We start from the raw sequence: 24,073 nt of genomic DNA on the forward strand, positions 1-24,073 counted from the left end.
TTAATTTCAGTGTTCATCTTTGGATCTTTGCAGCATCTGATTGCTTACCTCTCACATCTCATAAATGTTCTACTTGACCTACTGAAGTTCTGCTTGTGGCAAATTGCAGAGCACCTGAAAAAAGTACTTTATTTCCTTCCTCTTCAATCATAACTGGAGATCTGCAAGATATGTCTTTCCTGAGAAATATTTCCTTTCACAAACCGCTCCCTTAAGCGTGGGGTCAGTTTAAAAAGGGCCAGTGTTTGTTGACAAGTCATTTGTTTTCCTTTGAGCATTTTAATTTGTTTATTCCTGTTTTCAAATAATCCCCAAGCAATATCATTCCTGTAGCTGCAACGATCGTCATGAATTCAAGTTATTCACCTCCCAGAGGGTCAGACCTTTCATCAGTATGCCATTGGCACGACACAGCCGGTGTTGCATATTCATCATCCAAGACACCGGCTAGAGGGCCTCCAGAAAGCCTGACTTTTTCTTTTTTCTTTTTCTCTCTTTTTTTTTTTTTTTTTTTTTTTTTTTTTTTTTTGTTCTCAGAGCAAGGAAAACAATCCCTTCCCTTCTCTGGTCCCTAGTTAAGGGTTTCTGTCCAATAACGGTGCTCTCTGCTCTGAGGCACATTTAACTGTGAAGTTTGCAGCGGGAGAGGCTTTCCTTCAAGCTGTTAGTGTTTTATCCTGGCAGGCTCCTCGAGGTTGTTGTGAGGAGTCTCGCCAGTTGGTGAGCTTTGTAATCTAAACCAGCTGTCCCAGGCTGAGGCCCCCATTTGCATTGTTTAACATACTTAGAAAATGAAGTGTTCATTTTTAACATTCCTCCTCCAATTGGTTTAATGCTGAATTACAGAAGAGAACTAAGCAAAACCAGGTGCTTTCTCTGTATTCTCTCCAGTGTCTGAGGAGGTACAGACGGCTCCCGATCTTCTCCATTACTTGCTATTTCATTCTTTGGACTATAAATGACTGAGGAACTGAAGTACTAGCAGAGGGTAATGTTTGGAAAAACTTTCTAGTTACTCATCAGCACAGACTCTGGTTTTTTTCCACCTTTCCCCAACGGTTTTGGACATGCAAGGATTAAAAAGGTAAGTGGCGTGCATGAAACTTCTGTACTTATTGAAGGGAAACCTGCTTGTGGAAAATATCTGTGGCAGGGATTCGGTATGCCAATCCACTTGCTAAAGCCATTTGCAAAGAGATGGGATCTCAGTGGTCAGAGGTGGGGAAAGACGATCTGCCTGTTACTAAAGCTGTGCTGTCTCTGACGCTTTCCTCCTTGATCTGTGCTTATACTCTGCGCTTTAGGAACCCCGGCATCCGCGGGAGTGCTGAACTGCGACAGCAAATGATCCTACTGGCTACAGGGATTGATTTGAGGCTAAATTAGTTACTATTGCAGAAGTTAATTGCTAGTTTAAAATATTTTGCCTGCTGGGCAAGCTGCTGCGACCAGCTGAGTACAGTGTTGATAGGCTGTGCTGCGTGTCTGTTAATAATTCTTGAGAGGATTTGAGATCCAAAGTAACAAGCAAATCGAGATGGTGGTTGCAGGCAGAACACGTATGAGGCGGTAAGGTCACCCCCCCACCAAGAGGAACGAATATATCATCTCGTAACAACGGAAACTAAAGACTGTCTAGAAACGTATGAGTTTTGTCTGACCCGTTTTATAGGGGATTTTGCTAGCATGCACTGCTCTGCAATAATGTAGAGCGTAGCCCAGTTGCTAAGTGCCTTAACGTTCAGCTGTAACCTGTTGTATTTCCTTCTAGTGCTGTCCTTGCGATATACAAAGTCAGTCTGCAGCCTTTAGACCAAGTGCATGCTTTAAAACCTCCTCAAAAAGCTTTGAGGAATCAACAAGTGAAGTGCAAGCCTAAATGGATAAAGTTGTACTTTGAATGCTTTGCATCCAACTCTTAGGAAAAATCTGTGCAGAATTTGCCTTTCCTTGTCACTCACAAGCTGCCAGCAAGCACAACCCGTCTCCGCAGCACTATGAACAACCGTGTTAGGATTTATGTTCACTTTTCAGAGCTTGTGCCTGTCTCCTCATTTAAAACAAACTTATTCAAATGTGTTGGTCACTGTTTGTATGTGTTTTTTAGCCTGATGCATTTGTAGGTCTTGTTCAGCAGCTCAGTTTGCACTGGAAATCGGAGACAGCTCAAAGAGAGAAAGTTGGCAGCTTGCTTGGGTAGCAGAACTAAGGCTACCTAAAATATCCCTTGCTTCCTGTACTGGTTTTATGGGAATGTATTATATACAATTGCCATTCAGAACTAGAATCCAAGATAAGCAAGATGTGGGTCTAATTGTATTGAGAAGAAATTTTATATAAGGCAGCAGCAAAGCACTGAAATCCAGAGTACTTAGAAAAAAAAACAATTTCTTACTGTCCTTTCCTGTTTTTCTGCTTGTTAGTAAATACTTGGAGGTGGGAGCTTAGTTGACCAGAATTTTGATGCTCCAGGTAAGGAGTTCCAAATACAGCTATAGAGCTCTGTTAGTGAGGGATCCTCTTCTTCCAGTTGCAGTGAAGAGACCCAGTAGGTCCTGCTAACTGCTAGAACTGGGGAAGGCTCCACTGAAGATAGCAGCTTCTAGTAGCTGATGACCTGGCACAGTGTGTCTACTTGCAGAGCAACATATTACTCAAGACTGAGTAAAGGGACAGAATCTGGCCCTAAGAAAATGGATTCATCTCGAGTATAGTCTCCTGGGGATGAAATGCGGTTTAGCGGTTAGAGCGACTGGCTTGGATTCAGGACCTCCTGCACGACACGTCTGCAGCCCTGCCAACGCGCTGCACTGTGAGCTTAGGCAGGGCCTGTGCTCTGGTTTACCCATCTGTAAAATGCACATAATGTGCAAGAAAACCTTTTATACTGTCAAAAGAAAGGTGTCAGCAGCAAAAATACTTTATTGAATATTCCACGCTTGTTCATTAAACGGCTGCTATATGGGGTATACATTAGTTAATAGAAACGTTCAGTCTTATTCTGATCCCAGTTGCAAAAAAAGCCATAGTAAAATTAGTGACTCTGAGATCTGAATCTGGCCCACAGTTCTGTTACTCCCTCTCCAGGGGCCAAGTTCATGTTTGCAAATCTCCGTGGAATACGCTGTAGTGTCACTAAAAATTAATATGTCCATGTGTATTTAATTCTATATAATGAGCCTGGATATCAGAAGGTTTTCAGCCTATTTTCTATGCATGTTACAGGATACTGACTGCTTTCACACTGGCCATCTGCCTTTCAAGCCCTGGAAAAGCACAGGTGAGAGGTGCACGCAGAGACCTATGTGCTGTTTTGTGCTGAAGCGCTGTATGGCATGAGACGTAACTGGCGAGCAGGTGAAGAGGAAGCTCTGTGGTCTGGGGTTTACATGGAAAGGAAGCTGTGTGGTCTAAGGGTTTAGAGGGGAGAACTTGGAGCCAGCAGGATTCTGGAGTTGAACATGGACCGAGCTTATTGACTCATCTTTGCCAGGTCAGCAAAATATCCCTGTAGAAACCTGGACCTCGCTGAAAATCTGATTCTGCCTCTAAACTGAACAATTCTGGAAAAGGAAATAAGAAAAGCCATCCCATGAGAGCAGGGACAGCTCAGTTCTGTGGTGGGGAACATCTACATTTGGAAAATTTATTCATATAAATAGGTATTTTCTGTGTACAGCAGGACCTTGTCTTAAGGCTGTTTAATTTTGGACTGTGATCCTGAATTGACTGTATCCTATTTTTCATTTTAATTTATGCCCGAAACCATTTTTGTTCAAGAGGCAGGGCTTTTGAGGGTGGATGGAAGTAAAGCAGTCCAGTTCTTGAAATAGCAGAAGCATTAGTTCTTTGTGTTCTTGGGCTCCACTTGGACTTTAAATTAGGAAAAACAGTTCCCAAAGGCATGTTAAGTTTGAATTCCTACTTGATAATCCAGATATACCCAGTGTCCAGAGCTGTGTTTCTAAATACCTTTGCCAAAAGACTCTGAAATGTAGCCTTTTTTTTTCTACTACATTGAAAATTTCCTGCACATGCCATGCTTATTGATATTTTTGTGAGCATTATATCTCTATGGGAAATGCTTTTCATGCCCCTGGAGAATTTTTGAGGTGTCTTTAAGGGTTTGTTTTTATAATTTAAAAAATAATGTTGCCATTGCTATTTTTATAAAAACATATTGTACCATAAATTGATTTTAAACCAAGATGCCAGCAACAAATTCTTTCTAAAGATATTGAAACTGGTCATTTCAACAATATTGGAATCTTTTCTAGAATAAAGTTCCAGAAGGTTGTTGAAACCGGTTCTACAGTAGTTTCAGTGTTTCTGAATCATCATTTACTATCCAAAAGAAAATAACTTCATTAAAAACTATCTTAACTTTTCCTGCTATCCTAGGTGTAGTGTATACACCACAGCACAGAAAAGAGAACAAAAAGTAGAGTATTTACATTCATTAAAACATGAGGCTGATTATACATTCTCCCGTCAGAATATCTTGGCTTTCCATAACATGATACCAAAACACCTCAGAATGCCAAAATAAATGAAGGCAGAATTCCTTCATAGTTGTTTGACACTTCTAGTAGTGGCTTTGTGTATTCATGTGTGCAAGTGGCAGGTGCAGTCCAAAGGGTACCATGCATTTCATTTCATGTCCCCTCCCTAGTTCCTGCCATGGCCAGCTTCCCCTGATGTATCCAACTTCCCCCTTGTCTCCCATCTACAACTTAACTACTTTCCAAACATGAACCGAGTACTTTTACTCTTCCGCTGATCTCTTCCACAAAGTCCAAGAATAAGTGTCTTTATCATTTAACAACAGCAAAAAAGGAAGAATCTTGAGCACACTCCATCCCTCTGCCCTCTGGTTACTTCAGTGGTTCCTGTTTTCTGGGTATCTCTTCCTTACATTCCTTTAGTATAACTTATTAACCGTGCTTGTGAAAACTGCTTGGGCTCCCTGTTAAATATTTGGAGGCCCAGTCAAAAACTAGGGAGAGCAGGGAATCATTTTAATGGGCTTTGACACAACCATTGCCAGGACTGGCACTGTTTTAGAACTGCTGAGGATCACAGGCGAAGTGCTGAAGACTCCAGGCTGCAGCCCTGGTAAAGACCAGCACCATAGGATAGGAAGGAACAAGGAACCTTGCAGGCCTAGAGCAGGTGTCATGTAAAGATTTATCAGTTAAAAATCAAAATATTTGGTGTGAAGTAAAAGCCTTACTTTTATAAAGCTTGTTATGTTTTAACTATGGCTTCAGTTCAGTCAGATGGTTAACACGTTGAGAAGTATGTACTGAATTGCTTATATGTGGCATTTTGGAGAAGTTAGCCAGTACCTTTTAACTGAGCCACCCTGCTCTGGCAAAAACAAAACCACAAAACAGAAGAATGTACACCTTTGTTAACAACTGGTATGGAGCCCATTGCACATTATGTGCTGGTTGCCCCAGGGGAGATGAACAGCCTGATACTGTCACCACCTGAGGGAACTACCTTCTAGTTACTACGGTGCTGGCATATGTGCTGAGGTCTCAGGTTCATCCCTTGGTGACTCTCCTCTGGGGAAGGAACTTTATTTTGGTGTATTGTATAGTGCTGAACAATTGTACTAAGCATAACAATCCAGATGAACATTTGACTCTGCAACCCTCTCGTTTCACAGTCACTGAGTGTCCTTTGTTTTCTCATTTTAGCAACAATGCACTAATGGGTTTGACCTGGACCGTGCCTCTGGGCAATGCTTAGGTAGGACTTCAATTAAATCAATACATTTAAATTGGGGTTCAGAAATCCTGACTTTATTGAGTTAACATTGTGCTGCCGTTAGTATGTTTTGGTTGAAAAGTTCTTGCTGTGTGATAAATATGTGTGTTTGTGTATATGTATATACAAAAATATATATGTATATATAAATATGTGTGTGTTTACATAGCACAAGTATATACTGATCTTTGACATTGTTGAGATACTAATTGGCCGTCAGTGCTTCTCAAATAGCTGTGATGCATTGAGATGAGTTTGGGAGCTCAGTCAAGTTGCCAAATTACAAGGGTTGTTTACCCTCCTCTTTCTCTTCCAGACTATTTACTATCTTTGTTGGCAGCTTCCACCTGGAGGCTCAGATAAAGTCTGCCACTGCTTAGGGTTGAAACTCCGAGTGAGCTGTTGAGGCAATATAGGGAAACACGCTTTGCCCTCTAGCATCTTTTTATCCATGACATTCAGTCTCCAGGGCAGCATCTTCCGCATGCATTCAAGTCACTCAAACAGTAAGGGAAAAACCAGCAACAGAGTGCTTGCCCTGTCATAGCAACCTACTGCTCGAATGCTCAGTTTGGCTAAACCATTTGTATCTTTCTAAATTTAATTCAGCGACGATCGCAGTCAGAGCAAGAAAGAGGCCTGAACCACGTCCCCAGATCTGAACATCCCTAACTTTTTCTGTGGGAGGGAGCTCAGGAGTTCCAAATCAGGATCCAAGTTTCACAGCTGGGCAAACCAAACCACCAGTGTTTGAAATCCTGATCTGCGTGTTGTGGTTTGGACAGACCTTCTAGCAGGAACAGGCGGTAGCATGCTGTAGCCATGTGTAAATCAGTGTTTAAACTGAACATTTATAGAATAACAAAGGAGGCTTTCCCCTCTCCCTCTACCCTCTAATAGTAAAGTAAAACAAGTAGAACACAGGATATGTTGAATATATGGGATGTTTCCTGTTTTAGTATGATCTAACTTCAAAGTGAGGCTCCACAAGGAAGGATTAGCTTTTCCATTCAAAAGAGAGTATCAAATTTTTTACAACAGTCTTGAGAAAAACATGTTAACTATTTTTCGCTTAGGTCCCATTAAGAAGCAGTCACTCATTTAACTTGCGATTTCCTTCCAGATATTGATGAATGTCGGACTATTCCTGAGGCCTGCAGAGGAGATATGGTGTGTGTCAACCAGAATGGTGGCTATTTATGCGTACCCCGAACAAACCCAGTGTATCGTTCACCATATCTGAACCCTTATTCAAATATTTATCCACCGCCCCCAGCACCAGGCCCTGTTCCTAACTACCCTACTGTTACAAGACCTCTGATCTGTCGATTTGGTTTCCAGTTGGATGAAAACAATCAGTGTGCTGGTAAGTAGTAGAAATCTTTATTCTATATTTTTATTTATATTAAAGCTTGTCTGACACTGGAGAACAATTGTCGTTCAATTTTCCTTTAGTTACTGTATAACTCAAGCCCAGTCTTTTGAAGTTTGGCTACTTTTTTTAAAGGATGTGAGCTCTACATTTCATATAGTCATTATTCCATGCGAGCTAAGACATGATTTAGTCCTATTATTTAATCAGGAAACCCACTTTTGTGAGAGAAGTAATGTTTTTATGAGATAAACAAGCATCTGATGGCAGGTGATTTGTCTGTGCACCAGAGGCATGCCTTTTATGTTTATGATTCTGTCCTTGAGAGAGAAGATAGATGGCCCTCCCATTTGAAGCAGCAGATGGGGACTGAGAAACGCTTGATTCAGTTATTGGCAGTATGTGACATCGTTCAGATTTCTGGATATCAGTCTTCCTCCTTTAAATGGTATAAATAAGAGTTGTTTCCTCCCATGCTTTGCGTTCCTCACTTAGACTGTGAGCCCGTTGGAGCACAAACATTGCTTATCTAGAGGGTGGTAAACAACTGTTAGCACTACCAGTGCTTTAATGGCTATAGACTTCAGCTGAGACTGGAACTCCCTTGTTGAAGGCACTGTGCAAACACATGGGGAAAGAACCGCTGCCCCAGCAGAGCGTTGACACCTTGATATTCCCTGATCTCCAATGCAAAAATCAAATAACCCTATGAAAAATTTCTTGTGTTGGTAGTTTTTCTACTTTTGCATCTTTTGATAGATTCTGATTCCACTTCATTTTATACTGTGTTTAACTTGGATATAAGCTGTTCCTGTGTTACTCAAATTTAAGGGAGATTTAGATTATATCCCTTTGGTTTGCTTGCTTTTGATAATGTCATGTTATGAAGGAATGGAGAGAAAATTTCTGAACTAAATTAAAGTAAATTCCACTGGCCAAAATAGTTCTTTTGATGCCAAACTTGGAATCAAGAGATCAGGGTCATACTGATCATTGGCAGCTGGTCAGGGTAAATGCTGGAGATGTAGCCCACGGGTCTACCACAAAGTCAATCTATTGCCACTATTATTTCTGCATCTCAGGTATCCTAATGGTAAAGTGAGGTTTTTATCTGTTATTATATGTAGCTAATTGTCTGAAGGTTTTTATCAAAATCTTTTTTGATCGAGGACAGGCCTTAGACAAGAAAAAAAGCCCAAACTACAGAATATAGGAGCTTTCAATAATTTTGCCTGTCTGTAGACTAAGGAACTGCATTTAACTCAGAACATTTCTTTTTTGAATGCTGCTACGGAAGAACATAAGAACTAAAACTAACTTGTCTTTCGGGCTGATTCTGCCCTATTGTCTGAAGTTTCTGGCAGGACTTGGTTTCAGATGATGTATTTTGTTTGCTTCCCTAGTGAGGACACCATGATGCTTCATGGGAGCTGTGAGAGTGCAGATTTAAATTCAGCTAGTTTGGGGAGCATTTTTCTGTATTTGAATCATTCACATCATTATGTCTGAAGGCGGGAAAAAAATGTATTTTCTAACCAGTGCTAGTAGTAATACCTACTGGAAAATAAAAACCCTGTTGGGTTTTTTTGATGAGGAGTTTTGAAATCCTGGGATAACTGATGAGTTTGCTGTAAAAATAAGCATGTGTACTACCCAGTCCTTTGAAAATTGCAACTAGTCCCTCTGATCTTAGCAAATTGATCAACCTCAGTTATTTTATTATCTGATTTGTAAGGTTACAGGAGTGTTTCCATTTTGCTAACTTCGATGTAGATGAATCGGGAAATGAGGCAGTTAGTGGAAAAGAAGTGCTGAAATCAAAGGGGAAATGAAAGCTCTGTAATTTACTCTCTCTGTCCTGCTGCACACAAACCATACTAGTCAAAACGCGTGGATTTTGGAAACATTTACAGTGGACCTTCCAACCTGCAAAGGGCGTGTATATTCATATCCGCGCTGGCAGAAATGTGAGGACTAATGCTTTCTTCAGTGAGGGCTGTTCACTTCTGTCACTTTAACTTTCAAATATGGGAATTTAATCATGAGGAAAAGTTTGGTGAATAGAGACATTAACAAGAATAGATGGGAAAGGACCAACTGTCATTTGAGTACCACAGCTAGCTGGAAGCAGTTTTTGAAAGTCTACATGAGGTTTGAATTTGGGCAGATGATGGATCATATTTGTGTTAGAGAAAGAAAAACAAAACTTAAAGAAAACAAGACCTGTCAGAGCGAAGGGGTCTCTTGCTGGGGTTAGATTTCATTTTTCATTTAATGAAATCCTCTGTAGACATTCACTGTATTGATGCAGTATTTATTTTTGTATCTGTGTGCCCTAGGATGGAAAACGTGGCCACCAAGGGAAGTGATAGGAGTACATGTCTCACTGCAGTGGTGGTAGGAAGGACTGATCCCCTGTTTCCAGGACTTCTGGTACAGTTAACAGGGGTGATGTGCAGCCTCATGCTCGAAGGCCTTGGAGATGAGGCACCAGGGAACCTTGACAGGGTCTTCAGAAACCACCAAAATTTCACTCAGGTCATTCAAGAAAGTCTGAAGCCCATGAGTCGTGGCTCTGTCTTGTTATATGCCAATTATAAGCATTACATCATGTTAATAGTATTTCAGTTTCTCTGTGGCTTGTCAGCATTCAGCATGCTTTTAGGATATGAAGCCCCTCAAGGGTTAATTTTGTGGTGGAATGGTTGAAGAGCGTAAACTGGAATCTATTCTGCCCAGTAGCTGAGCCACTATATAACTTACAGGTTTGTTATGTTAGTGTTCTGGCACCGCCTTCCAGCACCTTCTTTCCAAATAAAATTAGTCACAGGTATTTCCATTAGAGATAATGAGGCTTTTTGCTATTGACTTGAGGGGAACCAGAGCTATTCGAATGCCAATGTTTCTGAGAAATCTCCAAATTTTAACAGAGTACACATTTTTGTCTGGTCAGATATGGGGTTACAGGTCTGGGCCACATTTTCTATAGCTAGGCCAACAGAAATCTTTACTTTCTTTTTGAATTCCAGTCAAAACGGCTTATTAAACACAGGAACCTTCCCTGGGAGATTTGCAGCCTCAGCTTTGAAGCGCTGTGCTTGTTCAAGAGACTTCCAAAGTGAAACAGGATAAAAATTTGACCTGAAAGCTGTATGAAAGTTAACAAGTTGGGGGTTTTTTGTGGTTTTGGTTTTTTTTTTTTCCTCTATCCCTTTCTTTGCTGGAACTGACAGAGATGTAGGAAGGCTGTGAGAGGGTTGCTCTGTCCCGGGCTGGCACCTGGCCTGCTTGCCAAGGCTCTACGTTCCCTGGCTCTCAGAGGAATGCGCACCCCGGGTGGTTCAAATAACATTCCCCCTCCTGGGGGCTGGTATATAGCAACACAGCAAAAAAATAAATACAAGCCATTCTTCTCCCTTTCAAGCTTTTTTGGCCTCATCTTTTCTGACTTAAATGGTCATAGGCAGGGGTTAGGTGTCCATGCTCCTTTCCCATCCTGTTCACCAATCAATCTTAACAAGACTTTTATCTCCAGATCTTGTACTTTGTGGAAAAAAAAAAAATCCTTTCCTGGCCCATGTACATCTCAAAGATACTCATTGGTGACCACTTTTCCCACTCTTTTATCCTCTGCATGGTGCAGAAGTAGCTGTAGCCATTTGTGGCAACAGGCAGAGAAATATTTTTATGATAATTACCTTTTAAATCTTCTGTGGGTTTGATTCGCGATAATGGTATTTTTACCCCTGGAGTTGCTGAATGCTTTATATCTTGTATGTATAAACGTACTGTGTTTTCAACAGCACGAAGTCTGTGTAAACTCATTCCAAAGCAGGTTGGGAATAATTTATAACCACAATTAACGCCGGAATAAAAGACCACATACAGGAAAAAGCAGAGAACATCTAGCGCAAGAGCACTGCTTGAACTGTTTGTCTTCTAGCACTACTTCTCTATAAATACAGAATGGTTAGTCAAAATAATGACTTTTTGTTCAAGGAACTTGGTCTAGTAACTGTTGGCAGGATTAAACTGGAGCGAGGGCCCATGTTCTTGCATTATACATTCATGAGCTGAGAGCTCTTTCCAATTTCCCTTCACTCCACCTTGCTGTTTCCTGATTTACAATGATCTTTAAAACATGCCTCAAACATAGATCCTTCTGGGCATTGTGGAAAGAACTGTAATGGGCGGGCTCTTATTTTTCCTTTCTCTCCCATTAATTCACATGCACAATGTGAGGAGATGGTGGGGGTGGAGAGGCATCTGAGAGGGTTGAATGGAGGAATCAGGGAAAGCAGACGGCAGAGACAGAGAAGTAGATGTTAGAAAAGGTGTAAGCATAAGGCAAGATGAGTATGACCTAGAGACAGAAAGGAGGGAGGAGGCCAGAGGAGTTAATAAATGTGGTGGGTTGACCTTGGCTGGGTGCCAGGTGCCCACCAAAGCCACTCTGTCACTCTCCTCCTCAGCTGGGCAGGGGAGAGAAAACAGGGCAAAAGGCTCATGGGTCGAGATGAGGACAGGGCGATCCTCAGCAATTGCCGTCGCAGGCAAAACAGGGTCAGCTTAGGGAAATTAGTTTAATTTATTAGCAAACCAATCAGAGTAGGATAATAAGAAAGAAAACCCAAATCTTAAAACATCTTCCCCCACCCATCCCTTCTTCCCAGGCTCAATTTCACTCCTGACTTCTCTGTCTCCTCCCCGAAGCGGCACAGGGGGATGGGGACTTTTTACCCAGCCTGGGTAAAAAGATACATCTGAAAACACTCAGACTGCCTTCCTCCCTTAGGAAACCGTTGCACTGGCACAGACGATGGGCTGGGGCTGAGGAAAGGCAAGGTTCAACTAGTGCCTACAGTAGGGTCCATCAGTAGGGTCATTCCTACAGAATTTTGACCACCAATAAACATGTCGTCCCCCAGCAGATTTTACCAATGAGAACAAGGGTAGAAATGCTACTTTTCACTGAAGTGAATCCATCTGTGGTGGAGGGGTTGGCTTGATAGAAAAGGTTGCTGCATGTATCTGTCTGTAGCAGGGTAAACCGAGCCTTCTGTGGCTTGGATTATCCCTTCTCATTCCTCGCTAAGTGCAGTGTGGGAGGAGTACGGTCTGGTGGTTAAAGCACAGGCGAGCACTTCGTTTATTTGTGATGCTTCTGCTACTCACAAAGAAATGGGTAAAATTGAACGAAAAAATATAACATGCAAGCCAAGAAGGCTGGCAGGTTATTAAGAAAACTGGCATTTCTGTGTACCGGAATGAAAAATAGCAGGCTCCTGGGTATGGCGAAGTGTAACAGTAAGTGCGAGTCCATCATTCTGCATGTCAGTGCCTCTCAAGCATCACCAATTGTCCGTATTAATGCACAACTGATGGGAGAAGGGAAACTAAAATAAACACAACTACAGTGTAGCCACAACTGAACTCGGGGTAGTTAGCTGGATAGGTCAACTGGAGACCAAAAACTCCTCTTAGAACTGTGATTATGGTCCCCATTGTCTTTGGTGAAGATTTTAGGATCTTGGAGCAGAAGTTCTTGCAGTGAATTTATTAGGTTTGGGTTCATCTGTCTTGAGCCTAAGCCACTGATTGTGTCTTATGGTCAGGGAGTTTGGTACAATATTTTCCTCCTGCCAAACTCCTGATACCATTATAAGGATTTCTTAGGCTTTGTGTGGGAAGAATAGACAGCGAGTCAGAAGATCACCTTATGATTAAAAACTGTGGCAGATAGGAGTGTTTGAATTTGCTTTCAACTTTAGCTTGAACTAAACTGATTCTGTCCATGGAAGTGTCATCACTTGCTTACTAGGGGTAATTAAAAGTTTTCTGGTTTCTTCTGTGCTGAGGCTGGGAGCCAGGAGGGAAGCATAGTGGTATACAGAGGGGGACAGCTGAATGAGAATGTGTCACGTTACAAAATATAGCTTTTTTTGTATGCAGAGAAAAGACGTAAGCACAGAAGGGACAATGTCCATGTCTTGTTAGATGTGCAGGCACCAGCCCAGTCATAGGAAGGTTGAAGTCTCTGTGGACTGCAAACTGTCTAGCTCATGATGTGTTCCAGTTTTCCCTCTTCCTTGGAGTAGTCTGATACTTTGGTGTACAAGGTGGCAAGAACCCAGGAATCCCATCTCCCTTGCACTCTGGAGACTGCAGAGGGAAAGAGGTTTTACTGATAGACTGGGTTTTGGTTGGTTTAATGGCCTCGATTAAGCTTGGTCTCTGAATTTGGAGTTATTGGTCACTGGGCTCTGAGCCAGATAATACATATAATTCAGTTGTCACCAAGAGCCAGTTGGCAGGAGGTTATATCTGACTCACTTCAGAGAAGCAGCAATGGTGCCCAGCCTGCCATATCTTCAGGCATGTGCTGGCCAGGGCAGGGCTCTCACCCCTGCTGTTAATCTCTGAATGATTCCTTAGGCTTATGCTAACAGCGGTTTGATATTCAGGGCTTTGTGGCCCCCTTGCCTTTATTATGTCTTACTTCCAGGGATTTCAGCAGTGCCAGATCAGTTAAAGCTGCTATGTACCGATTAGCTCTGTCTGCTCTGGAGCAGATTTTGTGAGCTTTCCTTTGTGGGATAGCTGTCATGAAAGGCAGTCCCGCCAACAAGACAATTACAGGGCTTAAAAGAAAAGTAAGTCACTTAATGGTGCTGGAGGATTGACTGACTTCACGAGTACCCTTCCCCAATCCATTCGCTCTGTGGTTTGTTCTCGCATTTCCTAGGGGTGTCTGTTTTGGCTGTCGATGGCAGTCCACCTGTAGCTTTCTGCTGGGACCCTCAGGGACTTTGGTTGCATGAGTGACACCTTCTTTACCTCCCTGTGGCATAATGTGCAGACTTCAGTATGTGATAGAGTGTCTCCTTTTTCCTGGAAGGCTTATTTATTTTCAGTGCCCTTAATAGCACCAGCACTCTGCTCAGGCCTATGTTAATCTTTGCTTGTGTTTGCAGCACCCACAGTACCTAGAGGTGGCAGTCTTCTCAATGACTTAAAAGTCACCGTTTTTCTTGGCCTCCCCCTTATATTTTTTGGGTCAGCTTTGTTTCTTTTCACTTGGTTCCAGCCTGAAATTGGCCATGGTTCTATGTCACAATCAAGATGTTAAGCCAAAATATATAGAAAATATGAATTGGCTCCTTTACCAATGTAAATCAGCCAGATGGACCGTATGTTTTGCCAGACTATAGGCAGAGGTAATGGCAATGCTGGCATTGTTCCTTTGTCTTGTCCATGAGATACCAGACCCATGAGAGAGCTGCCATGTAGAAATGTAAGAGCTGCCTGATGTTGTGTGGAGTTTAACATGCTCTGATCCCTCCATCTGCCAATTGACTGGCTTCCCATTTTAGTACTTCAATGAGATGACAGAATTTTTCAAAGCAAATAAAGCTACCAGAAGATGAATGAGAGTTACACATCACCAGCCCAGTTCAGGGGAGTAGTTTCACTGTTCTGCCTCTTGCCTGGGACGTGCTGCCCGTTGTGGATGACAAGATGCGCTGAAGTCCGTCTTCAGTTTTAACACCAGCAAAACCTTCTCTGCTCTGCATCTCTGCTCTTTTCAACCATAACTCATGGTTGCAGATGCCCTGTAGTGTAAGGTTACGCTGCAGTGTGAGAAGAAGGATGGTCCAGCTGATAGGGCAATAGTATAGGTGACAGGCCACCTGAAATGAAGGCCCAGGTCCCCAAAGCTTGGTTAGGTCCCTTGCTCTCACTGGCCTTCATCCTCAGTGGAAGCCTAGCCTGTAAGTGCCTGTTGATCTGGCCTGCAGTCTTTGCCGCAGGCTGACAGTGCAACCTCAGACCTCTTTGCTCAATATTGTTTTCAGAATTAACTACTTATCTGAGGAATTGTAATACCTGAGTGACCAGCTGGAAACCCTTGAGGGCTCTAGGTTTTCAGGCAGAGGCATTCAGCACTTTCTGAAAGTCAGGGTGTGTATGGTGTCTTCATTTAGGCACCTGCAAGTGTGTATATACAAACTCGTAAGTCCTTCTGGAATATTTCCTTAGCTTTTCTGTGCCTCAGCTCTACACCAATAACATGTCAGTACAGTGAGAATAAATCTGTGTTCATGAAGCATTCAGATACTGAAAACAGAAGCCCTTCAGCTAAACAGGGAGAGCCCCGGATGGGGGGGAGAGGAGTGCATCGTGAACTCGCAGGGTCTGAATGAATCCGTGATCTACTGCTTGGTCTAACACTGTGTTGTTTGATTTGGGTTTTTTGTTTTGTTTTGTTTTTCCACAAAAAGAAGCAATTTTAATGCCTGCTTTGTTCTAATATTTTGAGCTTGTTTCCATTTTCTTTTTTTTTTTTTTTTTGTGAAGTAAAATTCTTGTTTTCCGGCCAGCCCCCTGAGTAAATGAAGCAGTAACTGGTGAACCGGTAAATTGCTGGTTGGATCAAAGGCATTAACTGGTTTTGTGGTACAACCCCAGCATATCTATAGGTGACACCGAATGACTGAATGGGAGGACTGTACAAATAGTAATATAGAGAAATCTGGGAAAGCTACAATTGTGGTCAGGAAATTAAGGGACTGGAGACCCAGCAGTAAATGAAAAGGTAACCTGACACATGGCCATCTGATGGAAGAGGAACAGTAGGAGGCGATGATGTCAAGAGCAGCATAGCATGGGGCAGTAGTTTCTGGCAGTGGTACTGAGACTTCTCATCCCAGAACAGAGAGGGAATAGTCCTTTGATATGTTCTGCTAAGAATGGATCCAACCTCCTGACATTAAGTGTAAGTACTTTACTACCAGATAAATGTAGGTAAGTTTATGGAAATCTCAATATAGAGTAACAATAAATTGGGGACATTATTAAGGCTGACTGATTTAAAGAGTTAAGTATATTGGAAAGCTTAGGGTAAGATGACAGCAATTGGAACTGTAAATGTCAGAGAAGCAGAAGTTGTGTATGGTGGGTGGTACAAAAGTATGATTATTCCTGAATAGGGTATAATTTGCTGAAATAAAGGAAGATTACTTTTAGATTTAACACAGTAAAGTGCAGTGACAGTGTGCTTTTTGACACCTTTATGACAGTGCAGTGTATCAGGTTATACAAGAATACACTAGGTATGTTGTAGTGGAGGAAAAGTACAAAATGGATCTGCAGAAGCATTTAAAAACTGCCTGGAACAAATGTTAGCAAGAAAGAGTTGTCTTGCACAAGTTGGGGGTGGGACACATGTTATCAGTTATCTCCAAGTTGCTTCACTTCTGAGTCCTTTGACGTATTTCCAGCTTCCAGTGTGCACAGAGGCACAGAAAAACTCCTGTTCACTTCATCTAACACTGCAGAGAAAAGTTCTTAGCATGGGTAAGAGCCTCCATCCATTAAATAACAGTTATTGCCCTTATGGTGGAGGAACGCAAAGCTGAGGTAGCTTAAATGGGTGGCCTGACATTCCCTTCCTGAAGGAGGAATATCTGGCAGAGTCAGTTTGCCAAACTGCCGCTCCTTACCCCTGGAGCAGGAGCAAGGCCAGGGAGAGGAGATGGAGTCCAAAAGCTGTAGCACGCTGCTAATTTCCTGCTATCACAAACCCTGTGGGGAATCCCAAACCAGGCATAGGCTAGAGCAGCCTTGGATGATGCTCGTGTGTTTCAAAGGCAGACTACAGCAATATATACAATACTTGTAGCCAGCAAATCATTAGATACTGCACCTGGAGCTTTAATTCAGAAGCAGATGGAAATCATTTTAATTAAAAACAGGATGGACTTTGTGATGGAATAGCCCAGAACTGTCTATTGACAGCTATCAGTTGGTTTCAATACAGTCTTCCCAAAAGGCCGTAGCATGCCAGCTTTAGGAAGGAGGTGTTATTTCCAAGTAAATGGGTGCTGTTTGAAGGTGGGGTTTTGTAAAATGTGTATTATGTTATTCAGCTAGTACATTGCATTTTGGGGCAAAACTCTTAGTGAAATCAGTGATTTCTTTTTTTGTAATGTGACAATTTGGCTCATTGACATTTTCAAGAAGTTTAACTAGTTACAGATGAAAAGAGGCATAAGAGAATAATAAACTTTTACAGGGTTACACATAACACTTCCTACCCTGCCTGTGACTTAAATTGAAAAAAGTGAAAATATTATCTCCATATTCCCCAGGCAATTTTGAAAACCTGAGTGTAGATTTGAGCCCAGAGACATATGGCATAGATGTGTCCTGCGCAGACTGGAGAATACCTCTAAATGTAATTAGCAGCTGACAATTTGTAGAATATCCGTTAACGGCCCAGCAGGTCATGTATATTCTGAAGCTGATAAGGGATGTATATCGTCACAAGATACAAAATACTGTCACACTCCGCTCCACCAAAATCTCCAGCTGACATCTAGAAACTTGGGACATGAAACCATTTCAGAAACACCTTATCCATCCGTGATTCATTCCATCTGACTTGGGGAGGGATGTGAAATGCTGAATTAAGCACTGTCTGCAGCGTTTGATTGGCAATGATTAGAGAGACTACAAATGGTAAAATGCTAATCATGCTAAGGATTTGCTAGGCATGCTTCTGCTGGAGATTAGGCCTTCTAAAACGTGCCTGTTCTCTTGCATGACTGAGTATGACCAGAGACCTTGTCATAATAAGGGGGTAATAAGGGAAAGTACTATAATAAAGGGAAAAAATGTAATTTAGCTTTTCACTAGAGCAGGCCCACATGATGGAAAATTCACTAGGATGTGTCTTCTGGAGAGTAAGAGCAGGAGTTTGCTCCAGGATTAACCACTGACATTAAAACGTTCCTGCTGGTTGGGAACATTGCCTTTTTTGTTTATTTACCTTTTTTTTTTAATTACCTAAACAGAACATGTTTTTTCAGGCCAAGCTCCTTGGAATGGACCCATTTGGTTTGGGAACACTCAATGTAAACATGCGTCTTTCTAAGCTTTCATGGGTTCTGTGAGAGCTGGTGGGACTGCCTGTGACTTTGGTACTATGACTGGCCACGTGTTCAGCCTTTAGCGCTAGTCAGCAATTTCTGAATTCTGGTGCAAAGAACGTAAACTTATCTTGAAGCTTTGGGGACAAAAATGTGCAGATCTCTATGTGCAAGTAGGGCAGTCCCGGTTCTAGCTGTGTTTGTACAGCGTCCGATGAAATGATTCTACCACCTCAACAGTTTCTAGTAAATTAAGCAGAGGTTCACACTGATAACAAGGTTGTGTACATAAGAATTCTAAGCATTTTCTCTTAGCTACCTCCAGAAGATAATTTAGTGTGCAGTGGATTCCTGTTGCCTTCACAGGCAGCCAATTCCCTCAGTTATACTGGTTCCCTGGTATAAGAAAGATGTTCGCGTATGAAGGCCATCCAGCGAAGGACCACCATGGTGGTTAGAGGGTAGGAACACCTAACATACAAGGAGAGGTTGAGAGAAGTGTGTTTACTCTGCTTTAAGACGAAGCTGGTGAGGGAATTGTATTGTTTGTTGTCTTCAACTGTCTAATGTGAGTGTGTAGAGAAGATGAAGCCAGCATCTAAGAGGTGCACATGGACAGGAATGGGCAAAAGTTAAAACATGCGAAATTGTTATTAGATATAAGGAGGAATGTTATCTCTGTTAAGGTGGTCAAACACTGGAACAGAGGTTCACAAAGTTTGTGGCTAAAGGTGGTATCCTTGGAGAAATTCAAACAGCTGGAGAAGGCCCTGAGCAACTTGACTGAATTGCCCCTGCTTTGAGTGGAGGCTTGGACCAGATGACTTCTAGAGGTCACGTCCAACATACCTTGTGCAATGGTTCTGAGACTGCAATGCCTGAAGTGTAGGAGCCTGTGTCTGATACTGGTTCTAGCCTTTAATTTATCTGACTCCTGTAAAATGAAATTATATTCTCTTTGTCACATAGAATTTGAGTTTTAGCATTGATTTTAAAATGCTCTAAGTTCTTTGGATGGAAGCTGATATAGTGAAGTAGAAGCAATAATCAAAAGTGAAGGATTTTGCTCTCAGCTTTTACGTAAAGTCAATCTTGAGTTTCACAGATTGCAAATTCAGTCAAGGCTATCCAGCTCAACACATCTGTTTTACAGCAGGATAAGTAAAGGGAAGAAAATCTGCCTTTATCTTGATTGTTTTATCGATTGACAGATGGGGGACAGGACCCCTGCAAGTGTTAGGTAACTTTTATTAGAAATTTTCTTTGATGCAGATTCAGCCTCCCATCTTGTCCTGCCTGGGAGTTTCACAACTATCCAGAACCTGTCATGGTCCTGCTCAAAACTGGCAGTTCTTGGGGCTAAACGAAACCCAACTCTCTGCCGCTAAAGCCTCAGTACATCTGCTTTGAGGGCTTATTATCTCAGGATTTCACAAATCTTGAGAGTTTCAGTCTTAACTTATGCAATAAAGGTAACTGAATGGGTTTTAAAACAAAGAGAGAGAAAGAGAAAGGGAAAAAGCCCTTTGAGATAAAACACCTCTTTTTCAAGGGAGCTATGAACTGAGAGTAGGGAGAGCAGGACAATTGCCAGTAGACATCCACATCACACACTAATTGGAACAAAGTAAACCTTCCATATCCACACAGTTTTCATTTATCCAGGAAGGTCTGCAACCCAGTTGGCTGGCGGCAATTTTGGGAACATTGCTAGCAAATGTGGCTCAATCATTATAGAACAGTGAATGCCAAATCTGAGTTAAAGCCAGTTATTTGAGCAGGGATTATAGGCATTTTCCAATGATCACCACCACAGAAATAAATAAATAGATGGCTTGCTATGTATACACTCAAAGAGGAATGTTGTCCAACATGCATAGCTCTTTGCTATTAACAGTAATGAGGACACAGCTGTCTGAGCCTGGAAGCCAGTATTTGCAGAGGATAATTCTCAAGGATTTTTCTTCTCCACTGGCTTTTGTCCACTACCCATTTTTTTCTTACAAAAGAGCCCAAAAGGCCCTAACATTTATACAAGAATTACCTTGGCTTTGTGGTGCTTTTGAGATTGTTATAAAGCATGCTGACACACGGACAGATTTGAAACTCAGATGAAACATGAAAAACAATTTTCTCCCCTGATAAGCTCCCCAATGTCCTTAGTGCCAAGCATAACACTCTCTTTGTAGTCAATCACGACAGCTCCTAGAGCAGCTGGGAAGGGTTGCTGCCATGGGCAGAGATCTGAAGCTGTGCCTTCCCAAGGAGGAATTCTAACTCCCACTGCCTGCAGAGCTTGTGGCAGTGCTGGGGCACACAGGTGATGTGAGCGTTGAGTCATGTGTGACTCTACCAGAGCCTCTAAAGCAAATATAAAACTACCCTGCTGTCCAGACACAAGTTCTGCAATCACCGATGGTGCGGCCAGGGTCTTTTCCCTGGTTTTATCAGCTAGGTTCAGGAAATAAGGTTTTAGAAGATAAAGCACTGTAGTCTCCATCGCATGTGTGTTTGACTCATGCAGCGTAAGTGCCACGAGGCAATCTCCAGCCATGCCACCTTCAGGCTTCTGCCTCCCTGTGTCCTCAAGCCAAGCAGCTTTGAATCCAATCCATTCCTAAATGAGATGCTGGTTATAATTGCGGAAGCTTTGTGAGAGATTAGTTAGTGATGAATCTCTCATTACTATTCCAGTTCCCCATAATGGAGATCCCTTGTTTGTATACATGCGCAAGTCCTCCTTTTTCATATATATTAAAGATTTCAAGGTATCCTGTGAGAGTGACTAGAGCATCCATACTGAATTCTCTCTAGGGTTATGTACATATTGCACACCTTGAATCTCTCTTGTATTTTCAGGTCTCCAATACTTCACTCCCACAGTTGTTTGCACAACATGCTTGAGCAATGGTTAAAGTTTTTGTCACGTAGCACGTCAAAAGTGGCGGCATTTTTAATGGAAGAAGCAACCCTTCCAATAAAAGTTTCCGTTGTATTCTGCAGGTGGATATTTGCATCCCTTGTTTTCATTGTAGCTTTAATTTTTGGATCCATTTGGATTAATTTCTTCTGCTGTATTAAAAGTAGGGCTGTTCTCCTCTTTACTAGTTATTGTGGTCTATTCACAGTCTCAGACCTCTTTAGCCTGCCAAAACACTTGGAAAAGGAGCTCTTAATGACTCAGTTAAAATGTACGGTCAAGAAGTTCACTTATTAAAGGAAATGTAAACTGACCACCAATTGGCTAAACCAGCTGGCTGGACTATTTGTGCTAGTGATTTCTCAAAGCTCCCTGGGGAGTGAAAGTGGGAATAGCAGTTCTCTTCTTTTAGTTCTCTCATGCTCTGTACCCTAACAGAAAAGTCTTTGAAAGAGTTTGTTGGAGGAGAAGCTGAAAGGATTTCACAGACATGTTTAAAGGCTTTATAAATAGTGCTTTAAACTCCTATATTGTTAATGTATTCCTTCTTATAGGGTCTTTTTAAACCATCCCATAGAATTGCAGAGAAAATATACAATTCAGCCATAGAAAATTCACTTTTTCAGTGTTAATGGTTCTTCTCCTCTTCTGTGAAATTTTATAAGCCTTCTCCAGGGGTTCTTGCATGAGACTATTTTGTATCATGCAGCAAAGGGAGGACTCTAAGGATCTTTTGCTAGAAGTATGTTTTAATTTCTTAGTGTGCACTTCCTGCCTCTGATTGTGCATCTTTTTCTTTTCCATTGCAATATAAAGTGCCACTTAGATAACGTCCCAGCAGCTGGGAGTATTCTCAATAAGTGCTCCCTGGCTCCTGTCACCACCCTACCAGCAGATCTCAGTGTAGCATATGATCATACGAAATAGATCATTTTGAGAAATGGGTAGTACAACAGTAACACTCCAATTATTCAGCTGAAAGATACGTTTCCTGCTGACGAAGATGAAACCATCGATGTGGGCAGCACCTGTTTTGTATCTCCTAATTCAGTATGTTCAGTGTTGTCAGTGGGATGCTTACACATCTCTACCTCACTCCTGCAGGATACTCGAGTCACTCTTGTTCTGCTGTACCACAGCTCCTTGGAATAGTGTAAGGGCAGCGGTTTGATAACTGAGATTCCCAAATCACATCCACTGACCATGGATTTTCTAACTTCTGCAGAGCCTGCACCAGGAAATCATGAATCCAGAGAGTATGGTTATTCTCCATCCATGGAGTTTCCATGTTTAAGCAAAGCCCTTAATTGAAATCAGTAGTTTGCCTTATTTCTGCTCCCAGAATTAACATGCACACTGTGCATTTGTGCAAAGGCTCTCATGGGGCACTGGGAATAGTCCATACAACTGAGTGTGATCTTGTACAACAGGGAGCCCTGGGAATTGGTAGGGGTGAGGACCTGTGGTCGTGCAAGGTAATGCTGAGTGTATGAACCACACACAGGTCTGTTCAGAGCCGAAGGGGAAGAGGATGCTGCCCCTTCTGTCCCCCTCCTATACGCTTATCTGCATGGCTGTCTTCTAAATCTCAATCACAAAAGTAGGGCTAGAACTGTGCTCAGAGAGCAAAGTCCTTTCACAGTTTAGCTGTTGTTTATCATCTTTGAGTAATGTTAAAAGTGCACTCGCTAAGGAAAGGCTCAGATAGCTGGCAAGAGATCTAGAACCTGTGACACATGTTGAGCAATTTTCATACCAGGCAGAAGGAGCAGCATTACAGATTCATGCCTCACACTATTTAAGGTCCGCTTCCAGGCTGACCATCTATGTGAAAAAACACTTTAATCCTTGTTTAGCAATCGACCAATAACATAATGCATATGGGATGCAGATAGAAAATGAATTCAGTGATCAACGGCCAGTCCTCAGACACCGAAATATGCAATTAAACAGGTGTTTAGGGAGTTGATCTTGGATTGTGTCCAAGCTCACTAGGGTCAGTCGTCCTTGGAAAAAAACTCTGACCCCACACAGCAGCAGTTTGAATTTGGCTTCAGTCTGCACTTCAGGAATGTGGCATTGTTATTTCTCCCCTTTTCTTATCAAATGTAATTATCTTGAGAAAAAAAAGTTTTAAGAAAACATGTGATTTCACTGAGTAAAAATCTACTACTGAGGAAATTATTTCTGAGTGTCCAAATAAGAAGTGGGGGAGAAGTTTGGAGAAAGTGGTCTGTTCCAAGTAATCTTGGAACTGATACCCATGTTACTGAGCTCGGATGTTTAGTCCTGGCCTGCAATTATTCCTATTAAAAAAATAGACATCCAATCTTTGTATTATTTTAAAATGGAGCCCTGAGGGTTATAAATGACTGAACGAGATTCAGTGTTTGAGCAGACAGAGATTCTGGAACGAGCTCGCAGCCTTGAGTCTCTCTGCAAGAACTTTGTTATCTCAAGAGCGGGATGATCTCCTGGGGTTGTGCTGGTACAACAGCGAGACTAAAATACAAACAGAATAAAATAAAGAAGTAGGCCCCCCAAATCACTCACTCCTCCTAATAGAAGGGGGAAGAAGACTTTCAATGGCAAACTTTTTAGGCTCTGCAAGAACTGTGCTGTCAGAACTGTCAAATTAATCTTCAGCCTTGCTGTGCTGGACCCTGTGATGCTAATGGCTCTTAAATAATCATGATGGCAAAAACATGCCCACTTTTGTCAATGGTTGGTCAAAAGAAGGAAACGCAGCCATAGCTACTACTGTGACCCACAGAAATTTGTGGCATGATTATCAGAATTCATTACTTAAGAAAGGAAGTCATGCATGCTAAATATGTTCCAAATAGAACAAAATGTAACAGTCCATCTGTGAAACAGCACACATTGCCAAAAGCATATCGTCTTGGAAATCTGCTGTCCACATTGGCTTCCCTCTTGAATACAGAGTCCAAGCAAAGTTTCTCTTCTAATCACCAAAGCCTCCAAGAACGTGGTTCTAGCTCAGAGATAAGTCCACGTCCTTCCATGATAGCTGTCTGCTAAGGGCATTATCACCTTGCTGGCCAAGAGGGATAG

The 24,073-nt window shown here is 42.0% G+C and overlaps 1 protein-coding gene across 1 annotated transcript in view; it reads left to right on the plus strand.

The window, feature by feature from the left end:
- Window positions 1-691: 691 nt before the first annotated feature.
- Window positions 692-24,073, plus strand: part of FBLN5 (fibulin 5) — a 49,018-nt gene continuing 25,636 nt past the window's right edge. The window contains exons 1-4 of the mRNA XM_074149081.1: window positions 692-1,084; window positions 3,226-3,280; window positions 5,706-5,757; window positions 6,899-7,141. Coding sequence (XP_074005182.1) covers window positions 1,068-1,084; window positions 3,226-3,280; window positions 5,706-5,757; window positions 6,899-7,141 — 367 coding nt within the window. The 5' untranslated portion in view covers window positions 692-1,067. The remainder of the gene's footprint in view (window positions 1,085-3,225; window positions 3,281-5,705; window positions 5,758-6,898; window positions 7,142-24,073) is intronic.

The sequence above is a fragment of the Numenius arquata genome, chromosome 6 (assembly GCF_964106895.1).
Source record: "Numenius arquata chromosome 6, bNumArq3.hap1.1, whole genome shotgun sequence".
Classification (NCBI taxonomy): Eukaryota; Metazoa; Chordata; class Aves; order Charadriiformes; family Scolopacidae; genus Numenius; species Numenius arquata.